Source organism: Brachyistius frenatus, unplaced genomic scaffold (assembly GCF_029030835.1).
Source record: "Brachyistius frenatus isolate BFR_SWC_R1_liver_20210118 unplaced genomic scaffold, ASM2903083v1 Contig_21, whole genome shotgun sequence".
Classification (NCBI taxonomy): domain Eukaryota; kingdom Metazoa; phylum Chordata; class Actinopteri; family Embiotocidae; genus Brachyistius; species Brachyistius frenatus.
In genome coordinates this window covers 1,495,372-1,521,765 of record NW_027210620.1, presented here as the reverse complement: position 1 = coordinate 1,521,765, position 26,394 = coordinate 1,495,372, and the positions used below count along the sequence as shown (strand labels likewise).

At 46.0% G+C, this 26,394-nt stretch overlaps 2 protein-coding genes across 3 annotated transcripts in view; one reads left to right on the top strand and one right to left on the bottom strand.

The window, feature by feature from the left end:
- nfx1 (nuclear transcription factor, X-box binding 1) overlaps positions 1–22,004 on the bottom strand; it is a 113,389-nt gene extending 91,385 nt beyond the window's left edge. The window contains exon 1 of the mRNA XM_069696371.1: positions 21,991–22,004. The gene's annotated coding sequence lies outside the window, so the exon portion shown is untranslated. The remainder of the gene's footprint in view (positions 1–21,990) is intronic.
- fam49bb (family with sequence similarity 49 member Bb) lies at positions 1,983–25,956 on the top strand. 2 transcript variants are annotated; one of them, XM_069696391.1, is made up of 11 exons: positions 1,983–2,070; positions 12,274–12,356; positions 13,630–13,751; positions 14,846–14,951; positions 19,045–19,184; positions 20,801–20,878; positions 22,968–23,084; positions 23,188–23,267; positions 23,346–23,472; positions 23,560–23,630; positions 25,110–25,956. In XM_069696391.1, the coding sequence occupies exons 2-11, from the start codon at positions 12,284–12,286 to the stop codon at positions 25,171–25,173; spliced, it is 978 nt and encodes a 325-aa protein (XP_069552492.1). In that variant the 5' UTR covers positions 1,983–2,070; positions 12,274–12,283; the 3' UTR covers positions 25,174–25,956. The 2 variants fall into 2 exon arrangements, with proteins under 2 accessions (XP_069552492.1, XP_069552493.1); XM_069696392.1 differs by lacking the exon at positions 1,983–2,070 and adding an exon at positions 5,430–5,535.
- The last annotated feature ends 438 nt before the right edge of the window (positions 25,957–26,394 follow it).

Below are 26,394 nucleotides of genomic sequence, written 5' to 3'. Positions count from 1 at the left end.
CGACTCTTGTTTAGGTCAACACTCCTGCTGAGCCTCAATTCATGCACTTCTTTTAGTACACTTCCATGTTAGTGTACACACGCGTGTTAACGGGTCACTGCTGTTCTGCACCTACCGGAAATGACTAACATTTGAATGCCACACCCATAAACATATCTGCTGGCTTTGTTTGGTTATTTGACCTAAATATGAATGTTGGTTTTGTGTCCTATTTGAAGCACACAAATGAAATTTTAAAAAAAAATGCTCATAGCTTCAATCCAACAGCAGTACAGTGGTAGTTTTGTGTGGGACATACACAAGTAAGTACCAAGTACCAAAAATTGTCAAGTACTTAAAGGTGCCATTGAATGCTTCCTCAATTTTGCTGACTTCATTTGTTTTGTATTTATGCAAAGTTTATAAGACTGATGTTCTTAAGAGAAGAACATTTAGGAGGTTTGGTGGCTTTTCTTCCTGAAAGTAAGAGAAGGATTAATGTCAGACTTGATTATCTTATGGGACCGGGACTGGAAAAATGACGAGTGCCAAGAACTAAAAAAAAACTGACCGAATCTTTCTCAACTTAAACTTTTTTTTTTTTTAGTTCGAAGTACGTGATGTTATAAAAGCAAAACACGAATTGCTCCTGTGATTTAATACAAGTCTGTTGAAGCGTGAGAAGGATTTTTAAATGTTAATATTCTGCTCCAAATACCGCAGGCTTAACCGCAACCTCTGAAACCCTGTGTGCTTAATCAAGCACCGATTTGGCCGTATGTCGTGGCCCCCAGCTGTAGATGTGCTGCATAATTGACTCCCATGATGCCCTGCCACAGATGTCACCTGTGACACGTCCCCTGTGACACGGCGCCTCTATTGGATTCGGAGCGAGTCGCGGTCAGAGAACGGAGGGGCCGTCCCTCTTCCTTTTTTTTTTTCAGGTTCACAAAGATGTTTTTTTTGTATTTATTATTATTTCAGCATTCAGTTGTCGTTTTTAAAAAAAAAAAATGTTATGCCCTTTTCACAGTGTCTTAGTCCATCATGTTCCCTTCCGCCGCAGCTCTCACCGTTCTAGGTTTGTTTTTTGTTTTTTTTTTCCCCCCCAAGTTTCAGGGTTTGAAGTCTGATCACATTCACGCATGACCAACACCGCCGCTGTGGCCGTGCATTTGTATGCAGTCCGGCGAGGGCAGAGATGCCTTGGTCCTAATGGTCTCAGTCTACTGAGCTCGTCCTCTCTGTCAGGGCAGCACAACTTGCGAAACGAGCCGGTGGTTGCGGACAGTGTTGAATCCTAAAACGGCACTCCTGCCTTCCCTCAGACAGAAACGCAATACTTTAATCATATTTTGATCTGCCCATTTAGTTCGAATTAAGTTTTTTGTTTTTGTTTTTGTCACATAAACATGAGCTGGATTGAGTCAATTGTGTCGTAGCTGCGTAACGGGAGGAAGTGGGGAGCCTTGTAGAAAACCTGAGCTGAATCAGAGGAAGTGTTACACAATAGGAAGTGGTCTGCTTTTTTCTTTTTTGTTTGAGTCTGCTTGTTCCATGTTTTTTTTTTTTTTTTTTTTTTAATAGACTCTACAGTCAGCCTGTATTTCACACGAGGTAGATACAGTAGGCCAGAAGAACACTGAACATGTTATCTGAAGTCTCTGGTAACAATATATTTCCCTTTTGTGAGATTTATTTTGTGTTTTACAAGCGAGTTTAAAAAGGGAACCAAAATGACATGCGATCTTTTTTTTTTTTTTTTTTTTTTTTTGGTGTAACGAGTATGTGTGAATTGTGCACCAGTAGTATTTGTCAAATGCAAGTTAAATGTCATTTTCTCCAGCGAGAATGCAGAAAAGTATTCCTTCAGGTATTTCATTTAGAGAACTTGTGTGTTCAAGAGATTTAGTTGACTTAAAGAGTAATTTGTTTTCTTTAATTTTTTTTCTTTTTCCCAGAGTTTTGATGATTTCTTATCGTTGCCGTGTGTTTCAGAGGCTGACCTCAGCTGGAGGACTGTGACCCCGGGGCCACCTGCCAGGCCGGGCCTCCCTGCTCCTGACCGCCAGTCACACGGCTCCACTGCCGGTAAGTCCTCATACCAAGTCTTTACCTGTAGGCCCGCCACGGTTGTTACATAATCACCTGACGGGGATTATTTGAGTGGACCGCAATCATTTTTAGTATTCACTGGAATCCTCTCCACTTCGTCTGCATCTGTGATCACATCCAGGCTATTTTTTTCAATGAACACATACTGTGGGTATCTTATTATTGTTTAAAGGACATAGTTCGGGTAAAAAAGGTCCCCCCTCCTTTTAAGGCCACAAGTGTCTGCATATTCATCAATGCAAAGTTTGACCTTTAGGTTATTTTCATGCAACAGGTTTTTCTCCTCCATCCCAGATAACGATCTACATGTCTGCTGTTAGTTGTTTACGTGCTTATTTATGTCGAAAGACATTACTCATTCCTGATTTGAATCGACCACTATGTCTGAATAGAAGATTGTTTAAAATGCAAATTACTGTAGGTAGGGTAGGTATATACTTTATTAAAATTACTGTACATCCGTCAGGTTGGCGCGCCTGCAATTTTATTTAATTGTTTTCAAACCAGTATAGGTCATCGTATTTGCTGAAGGACTCCGAATGAATGCAGGCGATTCTCTAAATGGCAGTTCAGTCAGTCAATTTGTTTTCTTTCCACTGGTCGTCTTTTCCATGCTTATGTGTGCTCGGTATAGGTGGGAGGGAAAAAAAATAAAATTGGATGACTTCTGTCGCGACTGCTTTGCTTTCAATGCAAAGTTTGGTTGAAATCCCAAAGACAAGTTGCTTGCTCCATTACTGGCTCTCTGTTATTGCTCCTTGTATACATTTGGCCCACAGATTAGAGGATGCAGCTCATTCAGTTTCCATACCGACTAGAAAAAATTATATATCACATTTTTAGGGGGAAATTTGGTCACTTTTTGGTACTTGAGTTTGAATGTAACATTACATTTCTCTCTGTGGACATTGAGCCTCAGCCGATGCGAATTTAAATCCTGTCCCTCGTGTCATTTCAACTCCTGCTCTCTAAATTTAGCAAAGAAAAAGACTTAGAGGTGCATTTACTTAAATAATTCTTTAAACCTTGCCAGTTTAAAAAAAATTTTTTTTTAGTTGTGACAGTTTTTCTTCTTCCTGTACAATTTAGGGTTTTAGTGTAGTTACTTGCATAACTAGTCCTCTAATGGCCTGTGATAATACGATTTATGAGCCTCACATGATCTTATGGCGAGTTAAACATGTTGAAAAACTCCCATTTCAGAGCTGCATTAGTAGCCCGTGTGCTCAGATACAGACATGTCATTATGCAAGACCGCCTGTGGTGCACCTATGCCTATTATTATAGCCTTAATGTTCTGTGCTGTGGGTGTATGCGCAATGCCGGCTCAGGAAATGAAGTGCATTGTGGGCCATAAAAAGGGAGTTGAGTAATGTAGGTGCTCCCAGCTTCCTGTTCCCCCTCAAGGCCAGCGTGTTTATGTAACAGGGTCACAGGGTCACCGCTCACGCGACAAGCTGGCAGCTCGGACGCCACGCTTCTTCTCGTACAGTTACATCAGAGATGTTTTGGCTACTTTTGTGGTCTTGACCTTTTAACTGGATTCACGCTCCCGGATGACCCAACATGCGCCCGATGTTGGACAAGAATATTTGACCGCTGTGTAGTTTTAAAGCGAGCCTGTTTACATTTCCCTTCAAAGTAAAAAGGAGCAATTTCTGTGCCCTCAGGTTGTCTTTTACTTCACCTCGCCCCGTTAAACATACCACCGTTTCGCCCTCCTTGCGCGTCTGCCCATCCCTGTTGTATTTTCCTCTGCCTCTCCTTGGAGATTGTTACCATGACACACAGCCATCGTTCGATTGGCTGAGCTCTGGTGCTGGAATGCGGCGACGTTTTGACAGCTCGGCCTCGGGTGGTTCGTATATAGGATCACGAAGTCAGTGTGTCCCCACGTAAGGTGTGTGTGTGTGTGTGTGTTTAGGCTCATGCCATAAAGCCGTGGTGCCGTCAGTAAGACTCAAATCCGGTCACTGAAATAGCCCGAATGCCGAGCTATTTAGGTTGTCGCACAGTACACAGCCCCTGTGGCGGGACAGGGGAACAGTATACGCGTTGCATTATACATGGAGAATGGGGCTGAGTTGACACAACAGCCTGAGTTTTTGTGTGAATAGAAACAGCGTGGATTAGCCTCGCTAAGCCAGGGGGAGGTGTGGTACAGTAGCCTGAGGTGAAGCTTTTCTTTTACTCTCATATTTGGGCCGACACTGCCCCCAGCTGGGGAAGCCTGGTAGTGTTGCAGGTGAAGAAGGACTGTGCACTGAAACTATAGTGTATTTTGTTAGATTTATAGCTCTAAAATTTTACCATATTAGAGACAGAAACTTGTATTTTTCCCTTTCGCATTAGAATGCATGATAATATGTCACCGCTCATTCAGAGCTATCCAGACTTGTCTCGGCATAACGGAAGATGCTCTGGCCTCCCACTCGCCGCCCCACCCTCTGAATATGTAATTGGAGATGATACGTCTGAGTGGGTGTAATATGCACAGTGGCTTGTTATGTCAGCTAAAAGCTCCCAGCTTCTCCTCGGGTATCTATTATTAATGCCGCCGGGGGGGTTGACACCGTGTAACTTCCTGCCCAGGCTTCCTTGAGGAGTTCGCCGACTGCCGCCGCTCCTGTAGAAAAACTTAATGCCTGGCAGACTAGTTTTGAAACACAGAATGAACACTTATACTCTTCACGTGCGTTACCATATGAGCACCTCTCCTGAAATGGCCTAATGTAAACACTGGATGGTGCTCTTGGATCTCAGCGTTTCTCCTCATCTAAGCACGATGACATGTTGTCCCAAGTCAGAAATTTGTATTCTTTGTAGTAATTTCCAGAAAGAGTTTTGCGGAAGGCGACAGATTTCGACAAACTCAGTTCATTGTTAAAAGTTGTCACTTGTGATTTGCATTTGTAAATTGTAAGCAGAAGCATCCATAAAGCCACCACATGCTGGTTTAAGGTTTGGGGAGTGGTTGTCCTGAAATGTTCCCCGCCTTGCATGCGCAGCTGTTTCCATCCTCCAGATGGCACTCGTCTCCTACTGAATGAAAACGCCCGGCGCTCTTCAATCTGACACTTATCATCCTTCCAAAAACCTCCTCCGTGCCCCACCCAAAATCCTGTTAGGGTAAATACTGAGCAGGAAAAAAATACATTTCAGGTCACGTTTCACTGTGTTTCTTAAATTTAAGTCCGGCTCTATTTGTCTTAACGCGCTCTAATGTAAACAGGTCTGCTCCCGACCGAGCGCTGACACAAACAAGTGAGATTTTTTTTTTTTTTTTAAAGATGCGCTGAAGCTGGTGAGCCACTTTCAGTCAGAAGGTCGGTCGAGTGATGATGGTTCGGGGCTGTTTCTGCAGAAGAATGGCAGATCTGTGTGTGAATGGATTTAGGAGGCAGCTGCCCCGGAGGGAGAGTGCTGCTTAGACCGACGACAGTGAGTCAATATGCCCCCCTTAATGATTCCCTAACACATCTCAGGAAGGAGTCAGAGGACTTACAAGGGCAGGGAGGGGAGGGTGGGTGGGTGGGGTAAGGCTTCTTTCAGAGGCAGATGTTCAAAGCGGAGAATCAAAGTGGTAAATTTGCAGTAAAGTTCATACGAGCACCACCGAGTGTTTTTTTTTTTTTCTTCTCTACATCTCCTCGTATTTCTCAGATTCATCTGTCACTAAATATTTCCAGTCTTGTTTTGAATGCGGAGCAGCATCCTCACTTGAGATGATCATAGAGGCCCGCGTGGTGTTGGCGCACAAGTCCACTTGCAGCCTCGGTTAAATGCATTGATCTGAAATGAACACTAAGCAGGCTGTGTGTGTGTGTGTGTGTGTGTGTGTGTGTGTGTGTGTGTGTGTGTGTGTGTGTGTGTGTGTGTGTGTGTGTGTGTGTGTGTGTGTGTGTGTGTGTGTGTGTGTGTTGATGGTATAAAGTGTTGTATCGGTGTGGCTGAAGAGCAGCGCTGAGAGCCTCTCCATAGAGCTCCGTTTCAATGGGAGCCGGCGTTTTTTTTTTTTTTTAGCTGACTCTTGTGTATGTGCCTGTTGCCATGGTTTCCAACTTTCATCAGGTGCCGTCCAAAGAGAGAGGAGCTTAGCCGAGGATGAGGCGCTCCCACTTTCATCCTCCTCTCTGATCTGCTTCTCCGGACCGACCGCCGGTTTCATGTTCTGCGTTTCCTCTTCACGTGGTGTGATTGGGTTCATCGCGGCTGTGGTGATGCTTTGTATATATTTTTTTTTTTTTTTTTTTAATAGAGGGAGTATTTTTAGTCGCAGGAATAAAGATGAGACAGCCGATACCGGACGTCACCTCAAGTGTCACCGTCAGTTGTCATGATTCAGTCTTGCTGAGGGTTTGTTTTGATTTGCCTGAATCTGGGTGAGGGAGGTATTATCTGATGTTTACGCGGGTGCAGCCGTACAGAGGCGTGGCTACGAGGTAATCAGTTCACCCCCATAAACAAACAAATGGAATAACCCCACCCCCGCCCCTTCCTCCCACCCCTCCTCTTCCTCCTCCTCTTTCCTTGTCGCCACTCACCCCCCCCCTAAGCCATTTTTAGTCAGCTGGGCAGGAGATTGTGGTGTGAGGAGAAGTTGAGGAGGTGGGGGGCGGGGGGAACTGTAGGGGTTGATACATGCCATCCCCATTTGGGAAGTGCTCCCCCATTTTCTGCCTGTCGACTCGGGCCAGTGTCAGCGAGCTCCGGCGGGTCCAGGTCTGGCCGAGTGGGCTAATGCGATGTGGCGTGTCACCCGGGAAATCTAGGTCAAGTTTAAAGCTGCCTTGCTCTTGCCCGCCTCTGCCGCAGTGTGACGCTTCAAATCCCTCCCCTTCCACGCACGCGATAAATGTCCAACACACCTCCTCAGCTACATGGGGGGGGGGGGAAAAAAAAAAAATTGTTTTCAATTCAAATATTTGTATAATGATAAAAAAACGAGCAACGCATTTCCCCCCCCCTCTTTCAGACCCACATAATTTCAGACATAAACACACACAGACACACACACACACACACACGGCTGTCTGCCTGCCTCGCCCCATACCCCCTCCCCGCTCCTCCCTCCTCCTTCTCCTCCCTCTTCCCTCCTCCCATCTCCTCCTCCTACACCCAAGGCGAGCTCCCAGCCTGTCCACGGCGGAGCCCACGTGACGCTCCGAGCCGAGGCTGGTGAAGGGAGGGCGTTGTTTTTCCTTCCATAGTAAAGCAGCGGGGCACGTGGATCCTCATGCTGCAGCCGAGTAGTGGAATGTCAGCACTATCCCTCCCCTCTCATCAGCCAGCCATCAGCCCCCCGAGCCGTGTTTTTGTAGGACGTTGCCGCAGTGCTCGGTTTCAGCTGTGGCCTGTTTGTCGGTGCGCTTTAATAAAAGGAGGCGGCGCGGAGCACGGGGGAGACACGTTAAAAGGCAGTGCCATCCAGAGGTCAGGCTGCTGCATGGGCGTGGCACTGTTTTGGTGTCTTCTTCCCCCCAAAAAAATAAGTTTCAACCTCCTCTGCACCATCTACAACCTGCAAATATTCAGGATTTGAATTTTTTTTTTAATTTGAATTATTATTATTATTATTTTTGCTATTATGCATCCAACATTATGACATTTTATTAATAAATGTAATAGCGACAACATGTATTCTTGTATTTATCTCTACTTAAAATGCAATAATTTGCTCATATTCGTCAGTATGTGATTTAATTGGCATTATTTTTCATTTAAAAAAAAAAACCCAACAAAGAATCATAAAAATGTGAATTTGCTGAGTTGCACAGAAAAGTCAAATCGAATAAAAACACAAAGTGCTCAGTGGTGGAATTAAACATTTCTCCATCGTCTCCAGTTGACTTCACTCCCCGACTAATCCGCTGTTTTTGGCGCATTACCTCATCTGTATTAATATATTCATGTGCTTTCAAGTCCTACTACTACTGTACTCGCTCTTCACCCGGAGATTGCTCCTGATTGGCTGCTGCAATGTTTTCAATGGCACCAAATTTTTTTGGACTCCATGGATACAGTGAGCTGTTGGGTAGATCGGCTCAGCCAATGGGAGAGCTGCGCGGGCTCCGGCTTGTCAGATTCTGCCCCGGGCCCTGGAAGCAGTCCTCCCTCCCTCCCTGAGAGCACGCGATGGCTCAGTGGGGGGGTTCAAAACAACAACAAGGCTGTCGTCGGGCTCTCTGTGGTGCCCGGGACCCGCCAGGGCTCCTTGGTGCTACTGGAGCCACTGAGGGAGGGGCGGTGGGGGGGGGAGCTTCTGTTCCTCTCTCTGGTACAGTATCTATATATCCACACTGTCACTGTACTCACATCACTAAGCAACTAGTTACACTTAGTAGTACGAATTGTCATAAATGCCTCTGAAGTGAGTCCATATGAGCGGCAAAGTCGGTTTTGGTTTTTAAACTTAATTTAAATGTGATTTGCAAATGACTCTCAGGATGAATTTTAAACGGGAAAAGTGAGATATAATAAGCTGCCAGATTTACAAGTGTAATCTGCTATTTTTCTGGTGCACTTGAAGACTCTCTGGACTCTGGTGGACTTTGAAATGCAGCCCCTGAAATCCCCGTCCTTAAAATGACCTCGTTTCAAACGGCACGAGGGGGCATCGGTGGGGCTGCCAGTGCCCTCGATGAATCCCTGCGAGACCGGGCCGCCGGGCCTGCCTGCCTGCCTGCCTGCCAGCCGACCAGCCTGGCAGGGCGAGTCCAGTCAGCGAGCAGCTGGAAGGTGGCAGTAGAGGACCGGAGGAAGGGCCCGGCGATGACGGCCAGTGCCCGCATCCTCCAGCAGGGTGAGGTCAGTGACAGGTCTCATCCCTTCTGAGGCTGCATCAGGTGCTGCTTTCCGACAGCCAGCGAGGTGCCAGCGTTGGCACAGTCAGACATTCAGGTCACATTAGAGCAGGGGAAGGAGACGGGGCTGGACAAGGCAAGTGGGTCCTTGCAGGTGGTCACTCGGTTTGACGAGTAAGAAACGGTTGTTAAAGGAGCTTTTTTAAGTAAAGAGAAGAAAAAAAAAAAAAAAAAAAATCCTATTTTCGTGCTGGGGGCAGGATTAAATGAGAAATGCAATTAGCTGCAACGGAAAAAGATAGTAACCACATTAACATCAAAAGTTAAAAAAAAAACATTGGATGTGATGGAATTTGTATATAATCAATCTGATGATAAAAAATTTTGATCAATATATTGCTTATTTTGTCTTGGAAATGCCAAAAAAAAAAAAAAAAAAAATACAGAAAAATGTCATCTGTTGGCATCCTGAGGCAAATATCAAAATAACTTTTGAAAAGCAGAAACCAGAGAATTTCAGGTTGTTGTTTTTTTGGGGGGGGGCTTTAAAATGACGTTTAATAGATGCTAATAATCTGGAATACCTCGTCAGTCTTCGTTCTGCCTCCAACTCTGAACTCGCGCTCAAACAGTCAGGGAAAAATTGCCTGTTCATCATAAACATTCTCTCCTTAAAAAAAAAAAAATAAAATAAATGAGGACATGATCCACTGCTAGGTATTCAAGAATACACGTGCCCCCCCCCTCCTTCCCTCCGCCCACCAATGCATCTCATGCATTTTAAAAGCCACCTCGTCTAACCCTGCGCTGCTGACTGCTGAGCGTGTACTTTGCTGTTGTCGCAGCACCTCCCCTGTCTCCCCGCATTACCCGCGTTGCCATGAGCTGCCCTGTCACCACCACCACCGGCCCCTCACTCACCCGCATTGGCTTTTCACCTGTCACTCATCTCAGGTGACATCTGCCTGCCAAAGTACGGCTCGGCACTCACCCCCCCCCCTCTCGCTCGCCCTCTCAAAGTACATCCCGTCCGTCTCCGCTCCGTCACCAAGGGTTAAGCCTGAAACCTCTTTTCTCCCCACGAACTCCCTCAGATCTCCGACTTGTCATATGTCTGTTGACCTCCGCTTCTGAGGACAGAAACGCGTCTTTGCTTTCGAGGAGTCGGAGGGTCGACAGAGCGCAGCCAGTCTGTCACTTTTCATTGCTCACAGCTGAGAGGTGTACAGATGTACAGTGTGTGTGTGTGTGTGTGTGTGTGTGTGTGTGTGTGGTGTTGTGTAGCTCGGAGGGGGAGATGTGGGTGTAGTACGACCGCTAAAGTTCTGGACAGTCCCGTCGTCCTCTCCTGTAACCTGAGGATCACTTACTACTTCTCATAGGTGTGACAACGGTCCAGTTGTTCGGCCACTATCAACACAGATGCTACTGAACGCTTTTCAAATCCACTTTAAGTGTGAAAGTTTCGACAGGCCACGGCAATACTACAGATGCTGCGTAGCAGTGGTGTGTTGCTCGGTTAGCCATTTTCTAGGTCGAAACCCACGGGGCTCACCTCATGGTGCACAGTCGGTTTTGGTGGAGGATCATATCGGCTCCCTGCGCACTCCTCTGCTGGTTAGTCACTTTTAAATGACCTTAAAGGACCTAATGTTAAAAGTCTAAGTTGCTTAACAGAGTAAAAAAAACAAAAACGATACTGAGTGGAGAAGTTGTTTACATTCTTTGTTTCTCACCTAACTCTGTTGAATAAATATCCTTTTTTTTTATATATATATATATATAGATGGTTTTATATTATATTTATTGGACACAATAGCTGATACCTTCAAGCTTTGGCGCGGTGTGAAGGTCATTATTACCTCCATAACGCGGTTATGCTTTCTGTCCCGTTTCTGTTTGTCTACATGATTATGAAAAAAACGACCAGCCTGAATTTTGTATAAATTGCTAAAAGGGTTCAGATTTTCATAACAAAGAAGAGTGGGCTTATTTGCCCTGGTGGAGGTCTGCGCTCTCCGAGCGCCCTTCTTGTTTTTAATTTTATAGCTTAAATGATTTAATTATTTTCAATTCAATTTTATTCATAGTGCAAAATCACCATGAAGCACAGCCCCAATACACTTTACAATTACAGAAAAAACAGAGAGAGAAACAACCACATTTAAAAAGCAATGTCGGCGAAATATTAAACGACATTAGCGGTGTAAAAATGCAAAGAGAGAGAGCAAAATGAATAGGCTAATTACACATTTTATGAAAACGGAAAGTTTTATGCTTCGTCCTGGAAATAGAGAAGCTTGTGTCTGCCTCGCAAACCCAAACTGGGAGCTGCTTCTGCGCGAGAGGAGCTGAAGGCTCCGCTTCCTTTTCTACTCGGAGATCTTTTAATGTAAAATGGAGCTTCATTATTAAAGGCTTTGCATGCTTCGTATGATAAATTGGCATCAATGGGGAGAACTCCCCCCCCCCATCTGTTGTCCAACTCTGCTCAAAGAACACATTTGAATAGTGTGTTAATAAACTGCGGGCTCCTGTATTGTGTTGCCGTGTTGCGCTGTACTCCTGCTGTAAATATGAGGGTGTTGTTACTCCACCACATGCTCTGTAAGTACTTGCATTGCTAAGGCATGTTAAATATTGCCGTCGCGTTTCATCCCTTTTAACCAAGACACTGCATTGCACTTCCTGCAGACATGATCAGGTCAATTTCAGAGCCCGCAAATACAACCGCAGGTCCGATTCACATACAAACGCTGAACTTTATGAACAGAGCAGACTCTCTCTCGTACACACATTTACATGACAACTTCCTTCATGAATGTTTAATTGGATGCATTATTGTGCGGCAAAGAGCTACCTACTTCGTGCGAGATTAGATTATAAGTGGTATCCCCGTGGAGGACAGTAAAATGGATTGCTTTGCATGCAACTGCCTGTAAATTGGTACAAATGCTGGGAAGAAGCTCAGCAAAGCAGAAAAACTCAAACTGCGTTTTTTTATTTTTGGTACTTTTTGGTTTGACATCTGGCTGGTAGGAGCCGGGGCGCAGGAAACGCACACGCACACACACACACACACACACACACACACACACACACACACACACACACACACACACACACACACACACACACACAACACACACAGTCTCACAGGGGGAGAGGAGGGGAGGGGAGGGGGGTGCTGGTGTCTGAGCTCTGGGCACGTCTGAGGCACCGGAGCAGTGAAGCAGAGCAGGAGGTGCCATGGATACAGCACTGTTTCACCACCTGCTCTCTTTACCGCTGCACTCTTCTTCTTTATCTTGTTTTTTTTTTAAATTTTTTTATTGATTTGTCTCACTCTTTTCTTTCTTTTTTTCCCCCTCAACAGGTATCATAACATGGGGAACCTACTAAAAGTTTTGACATGCACAGATCTGGAACAGGAGCCCAATTTTTTCCTCGATTTTGAAAGTGAGTTTCTTTTCAAGTAATTGCTCCCACTCCTGATATTGATCACGCGTATATCTTTCCATAACATTATCAACTCCCAACTCTTAAGTCTTTTCACACACACACACACACACACACACACACACACACACACACACACACACACACACACACACACACACACACACACACACACACACACACACACACACACACCCCTCCTCCCCTTATCTTTTACACTATGTTCCTCCCAGCGGCAAAAAGAATCAAATCTACCACTAGAGCTTCTGCACTTTTCCATCAACCTGCCTTTTCCATGCCGTAGTGTGTGCAGAATATCAATCAGGGCAGAGTTGCAGCAGAGCCCCCTCCTCAAATCTCAAGCACTGAAGTTCAGCTGCCGTGTAGCCTAAGGCCCCCTTAACACGGCTTGAACCTGTACTGTACTATTCTCACACTTGGCAAACCCAGAGACTCAGTCATACCTTCAGAGAAAACAATTTCTCATACAGCTCACACTCTTTCTAGGTGTTTTTATATATATATATATATATATATATATATATATATATATATATATATATATATATATATATATATATATATATATATATATATATATATATATATATATATATATTCCAAAGTTTTCTCTAAATGAACCACTTTTTCAGCCTTGCAGTTATGTTTTCAGAAGGCTGTTAGACCCAGAAGGGCTCACACCTAATAAAAATCATGATTTTAAATGAAAATAAGAAATAGAATAGGCAGCTGACAGACAATAGCAGCTAATATGAGCTGTGTTTTTATGTATTTCTTAAGCAGGGGGTTCGTTGCAGTCATCACACTTGGCAAGGTGTTCTCGCTCCAGGGGGTGGAGGAAGGTTCACGGTGCTGCCCTCCCCCCTCTGCACCGCCACGTCTCTCAAGCCTAAATAAAAACTCTGAAACAAATCCAGCTCAATACCCAGAGCGGTTACAAAGCTACAAGAGTGCGCACAACCCCTCTCCATTTGTCTTCTCTTCTCTTGCTCCATTTCCCTTCTCACAGCCGGTAAAGTAGGCGGTGTCAAACCTTAATAGGAAGCAGCGGGGAGATGAGATGATTTCACTGAACTTTCATTTACATAATAGGAAGTTGCTTATTAAACTGTGATATCGGAGGATTTGGTGGATTTCCTAGAGCTGTATTTAACCGTATGTTGAGTCGATGTGGATTAGATTGCGATCAGATTTGCCCCGTTGACCTCGTCGTCATTGTTGTTGTTGTTGTCGTCGTCGTCGTCCCTCGCAGATGCCCAGCCCACAGAAGCGGAGCGAGAGGTGTGGGAGCAGGTGGACGTGGTGCTGAAGGACGCCAAAGAGATCCTGGATGAGCTGCAGGCCTACAAGGGAGCGGGGCAGGAGATCAGAGAGGTACACCTGATGGAGTTGTTCACCCCTGACTGACGGCTGCAGAGTCAGAGCAGACTGTCTCGTCACACTACGGAACAGCCGCATTTAGGATCGTTGCCTGGAAACTGGATCATGATTTCCCTCTAATCTTATCATCTTTTTGATCTGTAATTTGCAGCATACATTGCACGTTCTTTCTGACAAACTGCGTCCCCTTGGCCAGTCTGTCCGCCATATATAACTGCTAATACAGCTTTAAAGTCAAATGAATGACCTTCACACGTGTCGCATAGTTATTAAATCAGTTTGGACTTGCCTCAGTCTATTTCTTTAAGCCCTGACCTACAAATGAAGCAATTAAATGTATTTAATGTGAGGCTGAAGAAGTGTCATCATCCCATTATGGCTTCCAGTGTTTCTTAATTCAAACTAAGGAAGGAGAGCAGTAGCTTTGTGACCATAGGGTGGAATTAAGTACCTTAAATCGCCTTAAGGATCCCTGCATTATTCAACTTTCATGGCAAGTTCAGGAGGAAAATAATGTTTTTCCCATCGCTTATATCCAAAAGAAAGGGAACTTTAACTTTTAAAAAATCCTCAATCGTTTGGCAATACATTCAGGTCTCAGTAAAAGTAAAAAGATAAACAAGATCGGAGGTCTATTTTTTTCCACTGCGTTGTTGTTTTTGTTAAAAAGCTGGTTCCTACAGTACCCACAATGCAACACACCCTCCAGTTGTTTGATTGGAGAGTCAGACTTATAAGAGTAGCAGCTAATAGTTCCTTGAACCACCAGCCGCAAGCGGAGATGAGGGGCAGGCTCCAGGTCTTTCTAACTTCACAGCCGAAACATCTGTTTCACTTTCAAACTTGTGGTCTTCATACCCAGTTGAACTCGGCGCGGCTCCCTCTGGAGCCACTGAAGGCCTTTTCATATACGCACTCCAAAACCTTTGCTGTGTAAAATCAGTTGAGCTCCTCCACACAAATTCAGGTTACATTAATTGCGTTAGACTTAAACCTTCCGATAAATAGACTTTTTACCGATGAAATGTAAATATGTCATGACCTCCAAACTTTTTCCGAACCAGTCATTTTGTTGTATTTCTTTCCAGGCCATCCAGAACCCGAACGATGAGGCGCTACAGGAGCAGGCGTGGGCGGCTGTGGTTCCCTTGGTGGGAAAACTGAAGAAGTTCTACCAGTTCTCTCAGAGATTAGGTATGTACCCGTCTGCTCTGTCTCCACAAGAACGTTATAATGGAGGACAGAAAAAGTTACATCACTGGCTCCAAGACCGAGACTCACACATCTACTGTTTCAAGCGGAGCGAGCTCGGGTGTCCTGAGAGATCTCCCTCAAACTCAAAGCGATGCCGTGAGTGACGCCGGCACTCTGTAATGTGCATTAGCGCGAGCTGCCGGGACGTTTAAATGCCGCTTGTCGTTTTGAAGCTCCCAATTTGATACCCACGAGGGACGAGAGGCGACGTCCTTCATGAGAAACGTCTTCTGTCGCGCCCTCGCCCAGACACAACCTCCGCGCATGACCTTAATTGTTTGCAAGTGCATCTGCAGTATCGACCGCTGACCTGTAAAAGTCAACATAGCTGCGACACGCGCACGCGCAGCACGCACGGGCGGCCTTGTACAAACACGCTTTGAAAACCCGCCACAGCCGCACATTTCTCCACGCGCTGCTTGCGCTGCACTGACCTCTGTGCAGGATGGCACCGCAGGTTATTTAATTAGCGTGGATGCAAGTGGGGGTGGGACGTAGGCTTACTGCTCCCTGATCTTCTTATGACCCTGAGGGCGAGGAGGGGGCGAAGCCATGGCCGACGTGCCTCAACGCCCTCGACCCCGCGATCCCGGCGGAGGAGAAGGTAGTCTAGGGAAGCGGTGGGCGGCGGCGGCGGGCGACCGCAGCCCGGCGACGGCTGTTATGCAACAAAGTAGGTCACCTCCCGGCCTCCGCTGCTGCTGCTCTATTTCACTGCCTTGACTTTTGGCTTCAGGGGCCACGGCGGCATCCGCACCCCGCTGTCCCGCCCGAAACCCATGAAGCTGAGAGTCCTTTTACTGCAGGCTGGTGGAGGGATTTCCAGAGCGCGACTGCAGAGGAGAGCGGATTACGTAATTCGCTTTGCGTTTAAAAGAAGGGGAGACGTTTCCCCGCCAAAACAAACCTCCAGAAATCGGCAGAAATCTCACGAGAGGCTGAAGCAGGCAAATATGTAAAAAAAAAAATTATAATAATAATAATAATTGTTGATAATAAAATGCTCCTGTAACTACTTCCTGCACTGACACCCAAATTACACTTCAATTTAACACTTATGACAAAACAATATAAGTTTTCTGGCATTAAACCTACTCAAAATTGAACTTCGTGTCTTTATATCGGGGCGGCCCGGTGGTGCAGCGATTAGTGCTGTTCAGTCCAAAGACATGCGTGTCAGGTAAACTGATTTCTAAATTGGCTGTAGGTGTGAATGGGTGTCTGTGTTTTCGTGTTGGATGAACTCGGCAGGACAACGGACGGATCCTTTATGTCGCTTTTTGTCCGACGTTTAAACCGTCTTAATATTCAGTAAAACACTTAACATTGAGAAACTGGAATGAGCGCAGTTTAACACTTTCGGTTGATAAAAGACTTAAATGATTAACCAGTTGCGTAAAAAGTATTTTTGTAAAGCTCAGACTAGAGGAAGGTTACGTTTCTCAACCTGTCGCCACGGCAACCCGACTCCCAATAAGCGCCAGACAACGGATGTAAAGTTGAGGGACACATTAATCCTGCTCAAACTACAGGCTCCTCCATGGACACCTCAAATGACCGAATATTGCTGACAGAACAAGACACGCACACCTTGCTCGACGCCATGATACTTCACACTGAAATATAAATTTGACAAAGAAAAGCACCTAAATTATTAATCTGACGAGCAAATATAAAAAAAAAAAAATGTTGTTTGATAAACGAAACAAACCGATCAGTGACACGGTTGTTTGCGATTTTGTAGATTTGTTGTAACTTAAATTCAGATCTGATAATAATAATAATAATAATAATAATAATAATAATAATAATAATAATAATAATAACAATAATAACAATAATAACAGAAACTTTTTGAGTGCGGTCCGTCAGAGACTGCAGGGTATCCAGACTGGAGTCCCGCCGTCCTCTGACACGCCCCTCTCGGCGAGTAAAGCGCCTGCGTGCCCTCATTCTGCTCCCCTGCTCTGCCGTGACCTGATGAGATCAGACATCTCCCCGCCCCTCCCCGACTTCCCGACATACTAGAGTGACTCATTTCTGAGGGCCCTGAAAGCAGCTCCATCTTAACTTCTGTTTTGACTGTGATCTAGAGAGGAGAAAAAAAAAAGAAGAAAAAAAACCTGCACCACTAAGGCCATTTTTAATCAGCTGCTCCGCTGCGATCGCCGGCCCGAGCAGATGGGAGTCATTACCGAATGGCAGACGTGCTCAATTTACCGCGCCGCACTGCCAGCTCGCAGTCCGTCTCCTAAAAGGCCTCTCACGGTTATCTTGAGTAGGCCGCTGCCCCGAATCGCCCCGAATCTTCTGGGTTATGTTGCGTCGTCGTTTGCAACCGGCCAGAACTGTAAAATACACCCAGAACAGATCTATTTAAAGGGCTCGTTTCTGAGCAGCTTATTGCGTCAGATGTTCAGCCGGTCTGGGTTATATCACTGCTGAAGCCACTTGTTCAGCGTCTAGACTGAATTCTGAGCACCGTCTGCATCTATAAATAAATATTCCCTCTGGGCTTTGACAGTTTTCTCGTTTTTTCTTCTTTTCTTTTCTTTTTTTTTTTTCCAAAACTAGGTGTTTGAACAAGACATGTCTGTTTTAATAATCGTACTCTTCCTGGAAGTTGTTCACCATATTTCACTTAATCTTTTCCTCATTTCCCTGCCGCCGCCGCTCCTCACGCATGCCGAATGAATGGTGGGTCTATGGGTATGCCGTGTCAAGGCATGGGCTTTGTATTTACTTACTGTCAAAACAATGAGTGTAATCCTGCTTGAATGCAATCCTGGTCCCCTGCACCCCCCCCCCCACACACACACACACACACACACACACTCATTTCATGCCAATGAGATAATTAGTCCCATGTCTCATCTGCATCTGAGCAGGAAAGCCTCTGGGGGTGGGGGTGGGATGGGCTGTCCCCGTCCCTGTCCCTCCACCCTCCGAGACTGGCACTGGGCCCTGGGCAGTTTGGGCACCACCGCTGCCCCATTATCTGTCGCTGCCCTAATCAGGACGCTTCAGCTGGCTGACACTCGGCTCTGCTCGCGTACATCTCGCCGTAATCCACGTCGAGAGCGGGTCCTCTGACTGAGTCGGATCCATTTCGCCGTTTGACTTTCCTTCCAGCTTTTGGGTGGGGGTGGGCGAGTAAAGGGTGTTTTGCGCCGCACCGATTGCGAAGCTCTTTTGAGGCAAACTTTGTGGGGGTATTGAAAGAAATGTGACTTTGCTGTTGATGCAGGTCAAATGTGTATGAAAGTAAATGCAGTTTGAGGGTTGCTGGTGTAATACACATTCAGTTTATACCTCGTTGTTACGCATTGGGACTGCGACTAATGATTATTTTTACATAATCATTCCAATTGTATAATATTCGGTTGTTGTTTTTTTCCAATTACGTGATCATTGATTAGATTTCACTTCACCAGAGCAGCAGGAGACGCAACCAGCAGTCTAAAATCTGAGGCTATTCCCTTTTACTGCGACGAAACGGAGAGAAGCAGCGAACAAGCACACACACTCTGTTAATTTTCTGGTCAAATCATAGAAACTACACAAATAATTGGCCGGTTAATCAACAAGAAATATAATCGTTAGCAGCAGCAGCAGCAGCCGCCGCGTCGTTTCGCCCGTGTCTGCGCTCCTCTGCATTTTCTACCAGAGTGTTCACCGCCGTGCCCCGCGACCCCCATCACTTCTTCTTCTTCTTCTTCCTTCTGACCTTTGCACCGTTTGCATGCCGTGCCACCGGAGCTGTTAACTGGCTGCTCGAATGACAAAAAAAAAAAAAAAAAAAAAGCGTTAAACTATTCAGCAGCTCTAACTGATGACCTGGAAGACGAAACATCAGCTGAAGTGTCTCACCTCAAGGCCTTTATAAGATGAGTCGATATATCTGACAAAAAGGCGCATTTTTCTCTCCCCCCCCCACCTTCTCGTCCCCTGACAGCGCCGCACATTCATCACACAAATCTGTCTTCTTTTTTTTTTTTTTTTCCCCCCTCCCTCCCTCCCTCCCTCCCCACAGAGGCGGCGCTGCACAGCCTCCTGGGAGCTCTGACCAGCGAGACGTACAGCGACCCGACTCAGCACCTGGAGCGGGAGCAGGCGCTGGCCAGGCAGTTCGCCGAGATCCTGCACTTCACTCTGCGCTTCGACGAGCTGAAAGTACGACTCTGTCTCGCTTCTTCCGACGTGTCCTCGATCGTCAGCCCCACCTTTTTGGCCCCGACGCTCCCCTGCTGCGATACCGATGCCCCCCCCGAATTGATTTTTATTTATTTAATTTGTTTGAGCTCTTTGCGGTTTCAAACGGCAGCCCCGGTGAGCGCGTGATTAACATTTAATTAGAATCCTGACACCGCTCGGCTGTTTTATAACACGGTGGGCGTCAGTGGAACGGCTAATGAGGGTTATTGCGGGGGAAAGAAGTCCGCAAGTCGTCGTCGTCGACTTCTGCTCACCGTGGCAGGTTTTTGTCAATGACTGGAGGAGCAAACTTCCGGTGCTTCGATTCGGCTCGAAGTCGAGACGCAAACTGCAGAAGTGCAACCCAGAAAACACCAGGAATCGAAGCATTGGTCGAACGCCCCATTGTCAGAAAAACAGAGCTGTGTGAGTGCTCATCGGTTCAGACAGTGTGTGTGTGTGGGGGGGGGGAGAAGGGGGGGACTGGTTTCCCCCTGCGGCGTTGCTCCTTTGACACGAAAACTTTAAAAAAAAAAAAAAAACAACAACCACTCAGCTCCCCGAGGCGATTCGCTGCAACGTCCCAATTAGTGCCCACTACCCAGGCTGGCAAGATAAAAAAAAAAAACACGAAGGTAGGAGGGTGGGGGGGGGACGGGGACGCATACAAGGTGCCATGCCAGGCCTATTCATCAATCTTTCACACCCATACACGGGCTTCTGACCTAGTTAAAGTGTCTGGGCGGTGTGCAGCCCCTCCCTGGCGAAGCAGCCTGTCTCTCCTGGTGGACACAGTGGACACAGACTGAGTACCAGTCTATTGTAGCGGGGATTAGCATGCTGCCAGTGCAGCTTTGACTGTGACAGGCTCACACAGGAATGAGGATAATTAACCACATGATGAGCCTTCGCTGGTGGTGACGTTTGAAAGAAGCGCTCTGGTTGGCCGGCTTCCTTCTATTTTTTTTATTTTTTTTTAAGCGACCAGTTTTGGCTCCACGTTGAGACCACACGATTCATATTTCGCAGGGAGCCGTGTCAAAGAAGTTAACCGACTCTCGTGGCCTTTTATCCGAGGCTTTCCAGCCCTACGTTCGTCCGGCGTTCTCTCCAACCCCGCCTCTCCTTTAATGAGACCCTTTGTAGTGTTTTGTCAGCTTCGTAATTGTTAACCCTCTGGTCAGAAATTGTGCCGATGCTCCGCTCGACTGTAAAGAGGGGAGGGAGGGTGGGTGGGAGGGGTGCGGGGTGGGGTGTGGGGGAAACCAAATATTCCCTGACAGGAGGAGAGGGCATGTGGATGTAAAGTGGGTGGGGGGTTGAGAGGGGTGGGGGGGGGGGATGAGTGTCAGACGATTCAAATCCAGTTCAGCAAAATGAAATTGTTATTGTATCAGTGCTCTTTTTTATGTCATTTCCCCCCAAAGCTACGTTTCTGCCTTGTTGGCTAAAACATCCTGTCACGACGATGCCGTGTTTGATCCAGAGCCGACTGTCCCGCTGCAGGCTGTGCCACCTACAGACAAGTCTTTATCTCTCGCTCTCTCTCTCTCTCTCTCTGTATTAAGATGCCTTTTTATTTATTTATTTTCCAGATGACAAATCCTGCCATTCAGAATGACTTCAGCTACTACAGGAGAACCCTGAGCCGAATGCGGATCAACAACGTACCGGTGAGCACGTCAAGTCCCTCCGGGCGGTCGAGGACGCTGCGAATAGAGAAGTGTCCCACGTAGGGACGGAGACGCGGAGACCTAATCACTCCCTACTTGTGCTTCATTCCTCAACTCGATAGAGCATTTTTTTTTTTTTTGGCGCCTCGACGCTCTTTGTTTTGGTTTCGCAGGCTTTTTAATGTTTTGGATTCGGTCTCACCCAGCTGCTGCAGGAAACGACCCTAAAAACACGTTTTTGCGCTTCCTGCTGTTATCTCTTTGCAGCACACAAACGCAGTTAGAGACGAGCTGCTGACCAAAGTGGAGCAGTTAGCAGCTTGAAATTTAGATACAAGGTCGCAAAAAAAAAAAAGTTTGGGTTGATCAGGCGGTCAGAAACACGACTCGTGTGGTTCTGCGGCTGCCTGATGTGTAAATAAACAACTGTTTGCTTAAAAGGTGATGCTACCGGAAGTCGGGGGTGTGATATTCATGCTCGGTCATAAATCCCTGCTGTTGTTTTAACTCCGTTATTAGGACTTCGTGTTCTCAGCTGATTTAAAAAAATAAATAAATACCAACAACACAAATCCCACGAGCACATTTAGCCCAGCGCATTATTCCAGAAGTGATCCCAGACTCCCTTCGCTTCGGTGTTAAAAATGGCGCATGCGAAGTGAACCGGGACTAAAACGCGACAGCGCGTCGTTTTCTGCTTTGGTTTGGACCAAGAAAATATGCTGCATGTGCGAAAGCTCTGCGTTACGTTGGCGTCTCGTCACCGCTGACGTGAGGTGCAGTCCGTTTAAGTAAACAAACCACGGACGCGAACGCATCCTAAAAGGTCCGAGACCTTAAACCTCAGAGAGAAGATGTCCTTAAGTGCTCTTTGCATGCCGGAGGACGTTTTCTATATTTTGTTTTTGTGAACATCGGCTCTTAAAATTGTAATTTATGGACCCACTGACTCTCCTGTGTCATTCAAGCGTGTCTGAAAGATCCTCTGCAGCAGCAGGAAAAAAAAAAAGAAAAAAAAGAAGCTCGATTCCAGCGTTTCTTGGCGTGCGAGCAGAATGAACCGGAGCCGCTCTCCGCTTTGACCCGGCTGCGGCTGACGGGACGTTTTTTTTGTTGTTGTTTTTTTTAATCCTTCAAACCCGAATGTGCCATTAGGCAAATGGGCTCTGACAAGTCGTCGTTAGGGACCTGTCACTGCCGGGAGACGCTCCGGCTGCCGTCGCTCCTCGGAGCTCAGTCAGTAACGCGGGTTTAGTCACCGCTCAGACAACTTGACTCACGGAGACGTCCCAGATGAAACGCATCCGTCCCGCTCACAACAGTCTTTGAGCTCACGTGTCATCATTTGTTAAAACACGAAATTGGTTCGAAAGTTTGGGGCCCATTATTCATATCCTGTCTCTTGAAAAGCAGAAAGTGTTCTTGTTATTTAAATACGCAGACAAATTTAGAACAGGCTGTTCAAGAGACGCCTTATCCTTTTGTTATCCGCCAGGTGTTTTCAGTGTCTCGCTGCGTCTGAAGCAGCAGGATGCGTTAGCCAGCTGGGAAACCGGGAGGGGCGGGAGGGCCCGGTGATCGGGTTCATATCAGTGTTTTCCTGTCATGATTTGATTTAATGAAACGGCTTTTCGTTTGCACAAAAACAAATCCATTGAAGCCGCTTGATGCCAAACAAAACTTCAAATGCTTCCGGGTGATATTTCATGTCTTCTGCCTCATTCATTTGTGATGGGAGAGAAATCTTTCTCTTGAAGCAAATGGGTTTTGTTTTCCTTGAAAACGCACACGCACACGCGTGATCAGTGGCACCTTTTGTGTTTTTTTTTTTACTTTTTCTTTTTGCACATGTTAAGGGGTCCTTTCCACTGGCAGCAAATCTTCTGCTTTCTATTTCACAGTCTAGTAAAAGTCCTTATATGCATTTAATGAGGTCAGAGGTGGAAAAACAAAGAACAAAAAGGCCACCAGGTTAAATCGTGACGCTTGGCTTGGAGGTAAAAAACAACAACAACAACAAAAAAACACTTTCCTGTTACCAGAAAGAAGTTTTTAAAATGTTCTATTTATTTTTTTCATGATTTCTCAGGCAGACGGTGAGAATGAAGTCAACAATGAACTGGCCAATCGGATATCTCTCTTCTACGCCGACGCCACTCCCATGCTGAAGACATTAAGCGACGGCACAACGAAGTTTGTATCCGAGGTGAGACTCTCGGGACGAGCAGGGAGTCGTTGTTTTCTTCTTCTTCTTCTTTTTTTTTTTTGAAGCGGTTCCATGAAAGCTCATTCCTTTCATCGTTCCGCAGAACAAGAACCTGCCCATCGAGAACACGACAGACTGCCTAAGCACAATGGCGAGTGTGTGCAAAGTCATGCTGGAAACGCCGTAAGTGACCTCCTGCGCCCGTTTCAATATCCCGTCCTGGACTCGCACGCGTCTAATCCCTCCCGCTCGCCCTGCCAGGGAGTACCGCAGCCGTTTCACCAGCGAGGAGACGGTGTCCTTCTGCCTGCGGGTGATGGTCGGGGTCATCATCTTGTACGACTACGTCCATCCCGTGGGAGCGTTCGCCAAGTCGTCCAAAATCGACGTGAGTGGGTTTTTTTTTTTTTCACGCTCCGCGGTCCCGCTCGCCGCCTCCTTCCCGACGCTAACGTGCTGTTTTCTGGGTCCGCAGATGAAAGGCTGCATCAAAGTCCTCAAAGATCAGCCTCCGAACAGCGTAGAAGGCCTTCTCAACGCTCTCAGGTCAGCTCGCATTGAAATGAAATTGTCCTTTCTTTTTTTTTTTTTTCCTCCTCCTTTCCTCCTGCTGCCCAGCGTGTAATGTGATTGTGGCTGCAGTGTGCCAGCGAGCGCGCTCCTCGCTGCAAAAAAGGGAAAACGGCTGCTTCGCGCTGCTCGCCGGATGATTTTCGGTGCCCGTTCACGAGCGGCAGACGGACCTCTCGGTTTATTTCACTTCCCCTCCTCCTCCTCCTCCTCCTCCTCCCCCTCCGCGCCTCCGGCGCCGTGACTCATCCTCCTCCGGAGCGCTCCATCGTGGGGAGGACTCGGGTCAGCTGTGACTCTCCGTCCGGTTTGGGTGTCGAAAGGCCGATTGCGTCCGACACCCCGACCCGTTTCCAACGCTCGCGGCCGCCGCCTCCGCCGACCTCCGATCGCTCCGCCTGGAGGGCGGGGCCTGGGGGGGCGGGGCCGGCCGCGGCGAGGTCATTTTTCGCGCGAAAGCCGACAGATTGTCTTCTCTGTGATTACATCAGAAGGATGAGCAAATGCTGTAGGTGCGTGCGGTGGTGGGAGGTAAGTAGATCTGCTGAAGGGCGCTGATACTGTTCAGATGAAGTTGTGTCCGATCGCGGTCCTAAATCATGTTTCAAGATGTTTGTTAGTTGCGTCAAAGCGGCACTGCAGCCAACAGTTGTTTTCATTCATGATTAATATGCAGATCATTTTCCTAATTAATCATTTAGTGTGTAAAATGTCTGCAGACAGAACAACATGTAACGGCAGCAATAGTTCTGTACTTTGCAACTCCAGTGTGTAAACAGAAGAAGTCGTTTCTTATCTTCTCTGTAGGGGGCACAAACTAGTTGAATAACTGTGTGCTGCTCTCTGTTTACGCCACAAGAGTCCAGCGAATAAAAAAAAAAAAAAAAAAAATCATTCCAAGGTTTTAATCTCATTTATTTAGAAGAAAAAGGGTGAACATTAAATCTCAATGATATTCAGTTGATTTAAAAACACGCAAAAATGATCATTTCAGAAGCTGAAACCAGAGGATTTTGTGCGTCGGAGTGTGATTTCCCATCAGATGGTTTGTTTTAATTAACTTTTCGAGGCCGAAGAGGTGAAATACAAAAAAAGTTTGAAAAGAAAAAAAAAAAACAAGGCAAAAGTTGTGTTTTCTTCTTGAACCGTTTTTTTTTTTTTAACGACCTCTAGATTTATTTTGTGACCCCTTTGGAGGGGCTTGAACCCTAGATTGGGAACCACTGGACTAATAGTTTACAAATAGTTCAAAATGATACGACGGTGAAAAGCTGATGCATCAGTATTGCCACGTAAATAAATACGCGGCAGTGATGCGTCATCTGCAGGTGACATTTTTTTTAGCCAAAAGAAGACTTTTATTTTGAAAACTGAAGCATATCTCTGCTGACAATAGCTTGGTGCTTAAGTTAATACGATATTGCGCTGCTAATTTGCACCTTCTTTCCCCTGCAGGTACACAACCAAGCATCTGAATGATGACTCAACCAACAAGACTATCAAGAGCATGCTGCAGTAGGACGGAGCTGCTGCGACTGCTGTGGGGAGACACCACTCGCTCTCCTGACTGATGTCGCTAGCGAGCACAGAATGTTTTCATCCGTTTGTTTGTTTTTTTTGGGGCGGGGGGGGGGGTTGTTTTTTCTTTTCTGTTTTTTTTTTTTAATGGAAACCAAACACACACACAAAAAAAAAAGAGCTCCAGCTCCGCCCTCTTTTATAATGCAAAATGCTACTGCCATTATGAACGTCTTTTTCTGTGCCAAAAAGATGTTGCGGAGATGTAATGTTTTTGGATAAAAGGCCATGCGACGATGGCAGCTAATGAAAGCATTGCGGACCCTCCGGTGTTTTTCAACCTGTCTTGTTTTTCCCTATAAAAGGGATCCGAGTGCTTTGACTTGAAAATTTAAAAGAGAGAGAGATATATAGAGAAGTATATATTATTTTTGTTTGATTCGTTATTTAATTACATCCTCTGCATGATGAAAATGATGTCTTTTCCTTCTATTTAAAAAGAAAACTAATGGTTCAGTTTCATTGTCTGCTCTGTTATGCATTATGAAATGTTTTGTTATTGAAATGGTACTTGTCAAAATGAGATTAAGATACTGTTTTTATATTTTTTTATAGGTTTTAATTTGTGCATATGTCCTCTTTTTCATAGTTGTGTTGTATTTTTCATTTGAAAACTTTAAACTGTGATGTGTTGCAAAATCAAGATTAAATTGGGAGTCTGTACTGTAAATGAGCAGTATGTTGTGGCTGAAGAAATTAAAAGGAGAACTCTTGTTTTCTACAAGCCGCCTCGTTGGGTTTGTCCTCTTATCTCGAGTCGTCTCCGGATGGCTGAGAGGAAGTTTCATTGCGAAAGGTTTGGTGTTTTTTTTCTCGCGTGAAAAGTAGCGAGATTCTCTCTTTTGACCAAGAAAACGGGGCAGCGAGGAAAACACATTTCAGATCAGATGCCTCGATTGAATGTGGCGCGGGCAGATGTTTCTTCTTTGAAACGAGATCGGCTTCTTTCATTTCAGTACCTCAAATAACTCATTTTGACATAAGTGGCGAAATACCTTTTATTCGCTTTCGTGGAAAGCGTTAAAAGAGAGTTTCAATATCAATATTTAAGAGAAGGGTGTCTCTTCAATATCCTGAAGTCCAAAATCTAAACTGCAAGTTGCCTTCAAAACAATCCAAGCTCGCACACTTTTACTGTGTTGTGCTGATGAGTTAAGAGGAA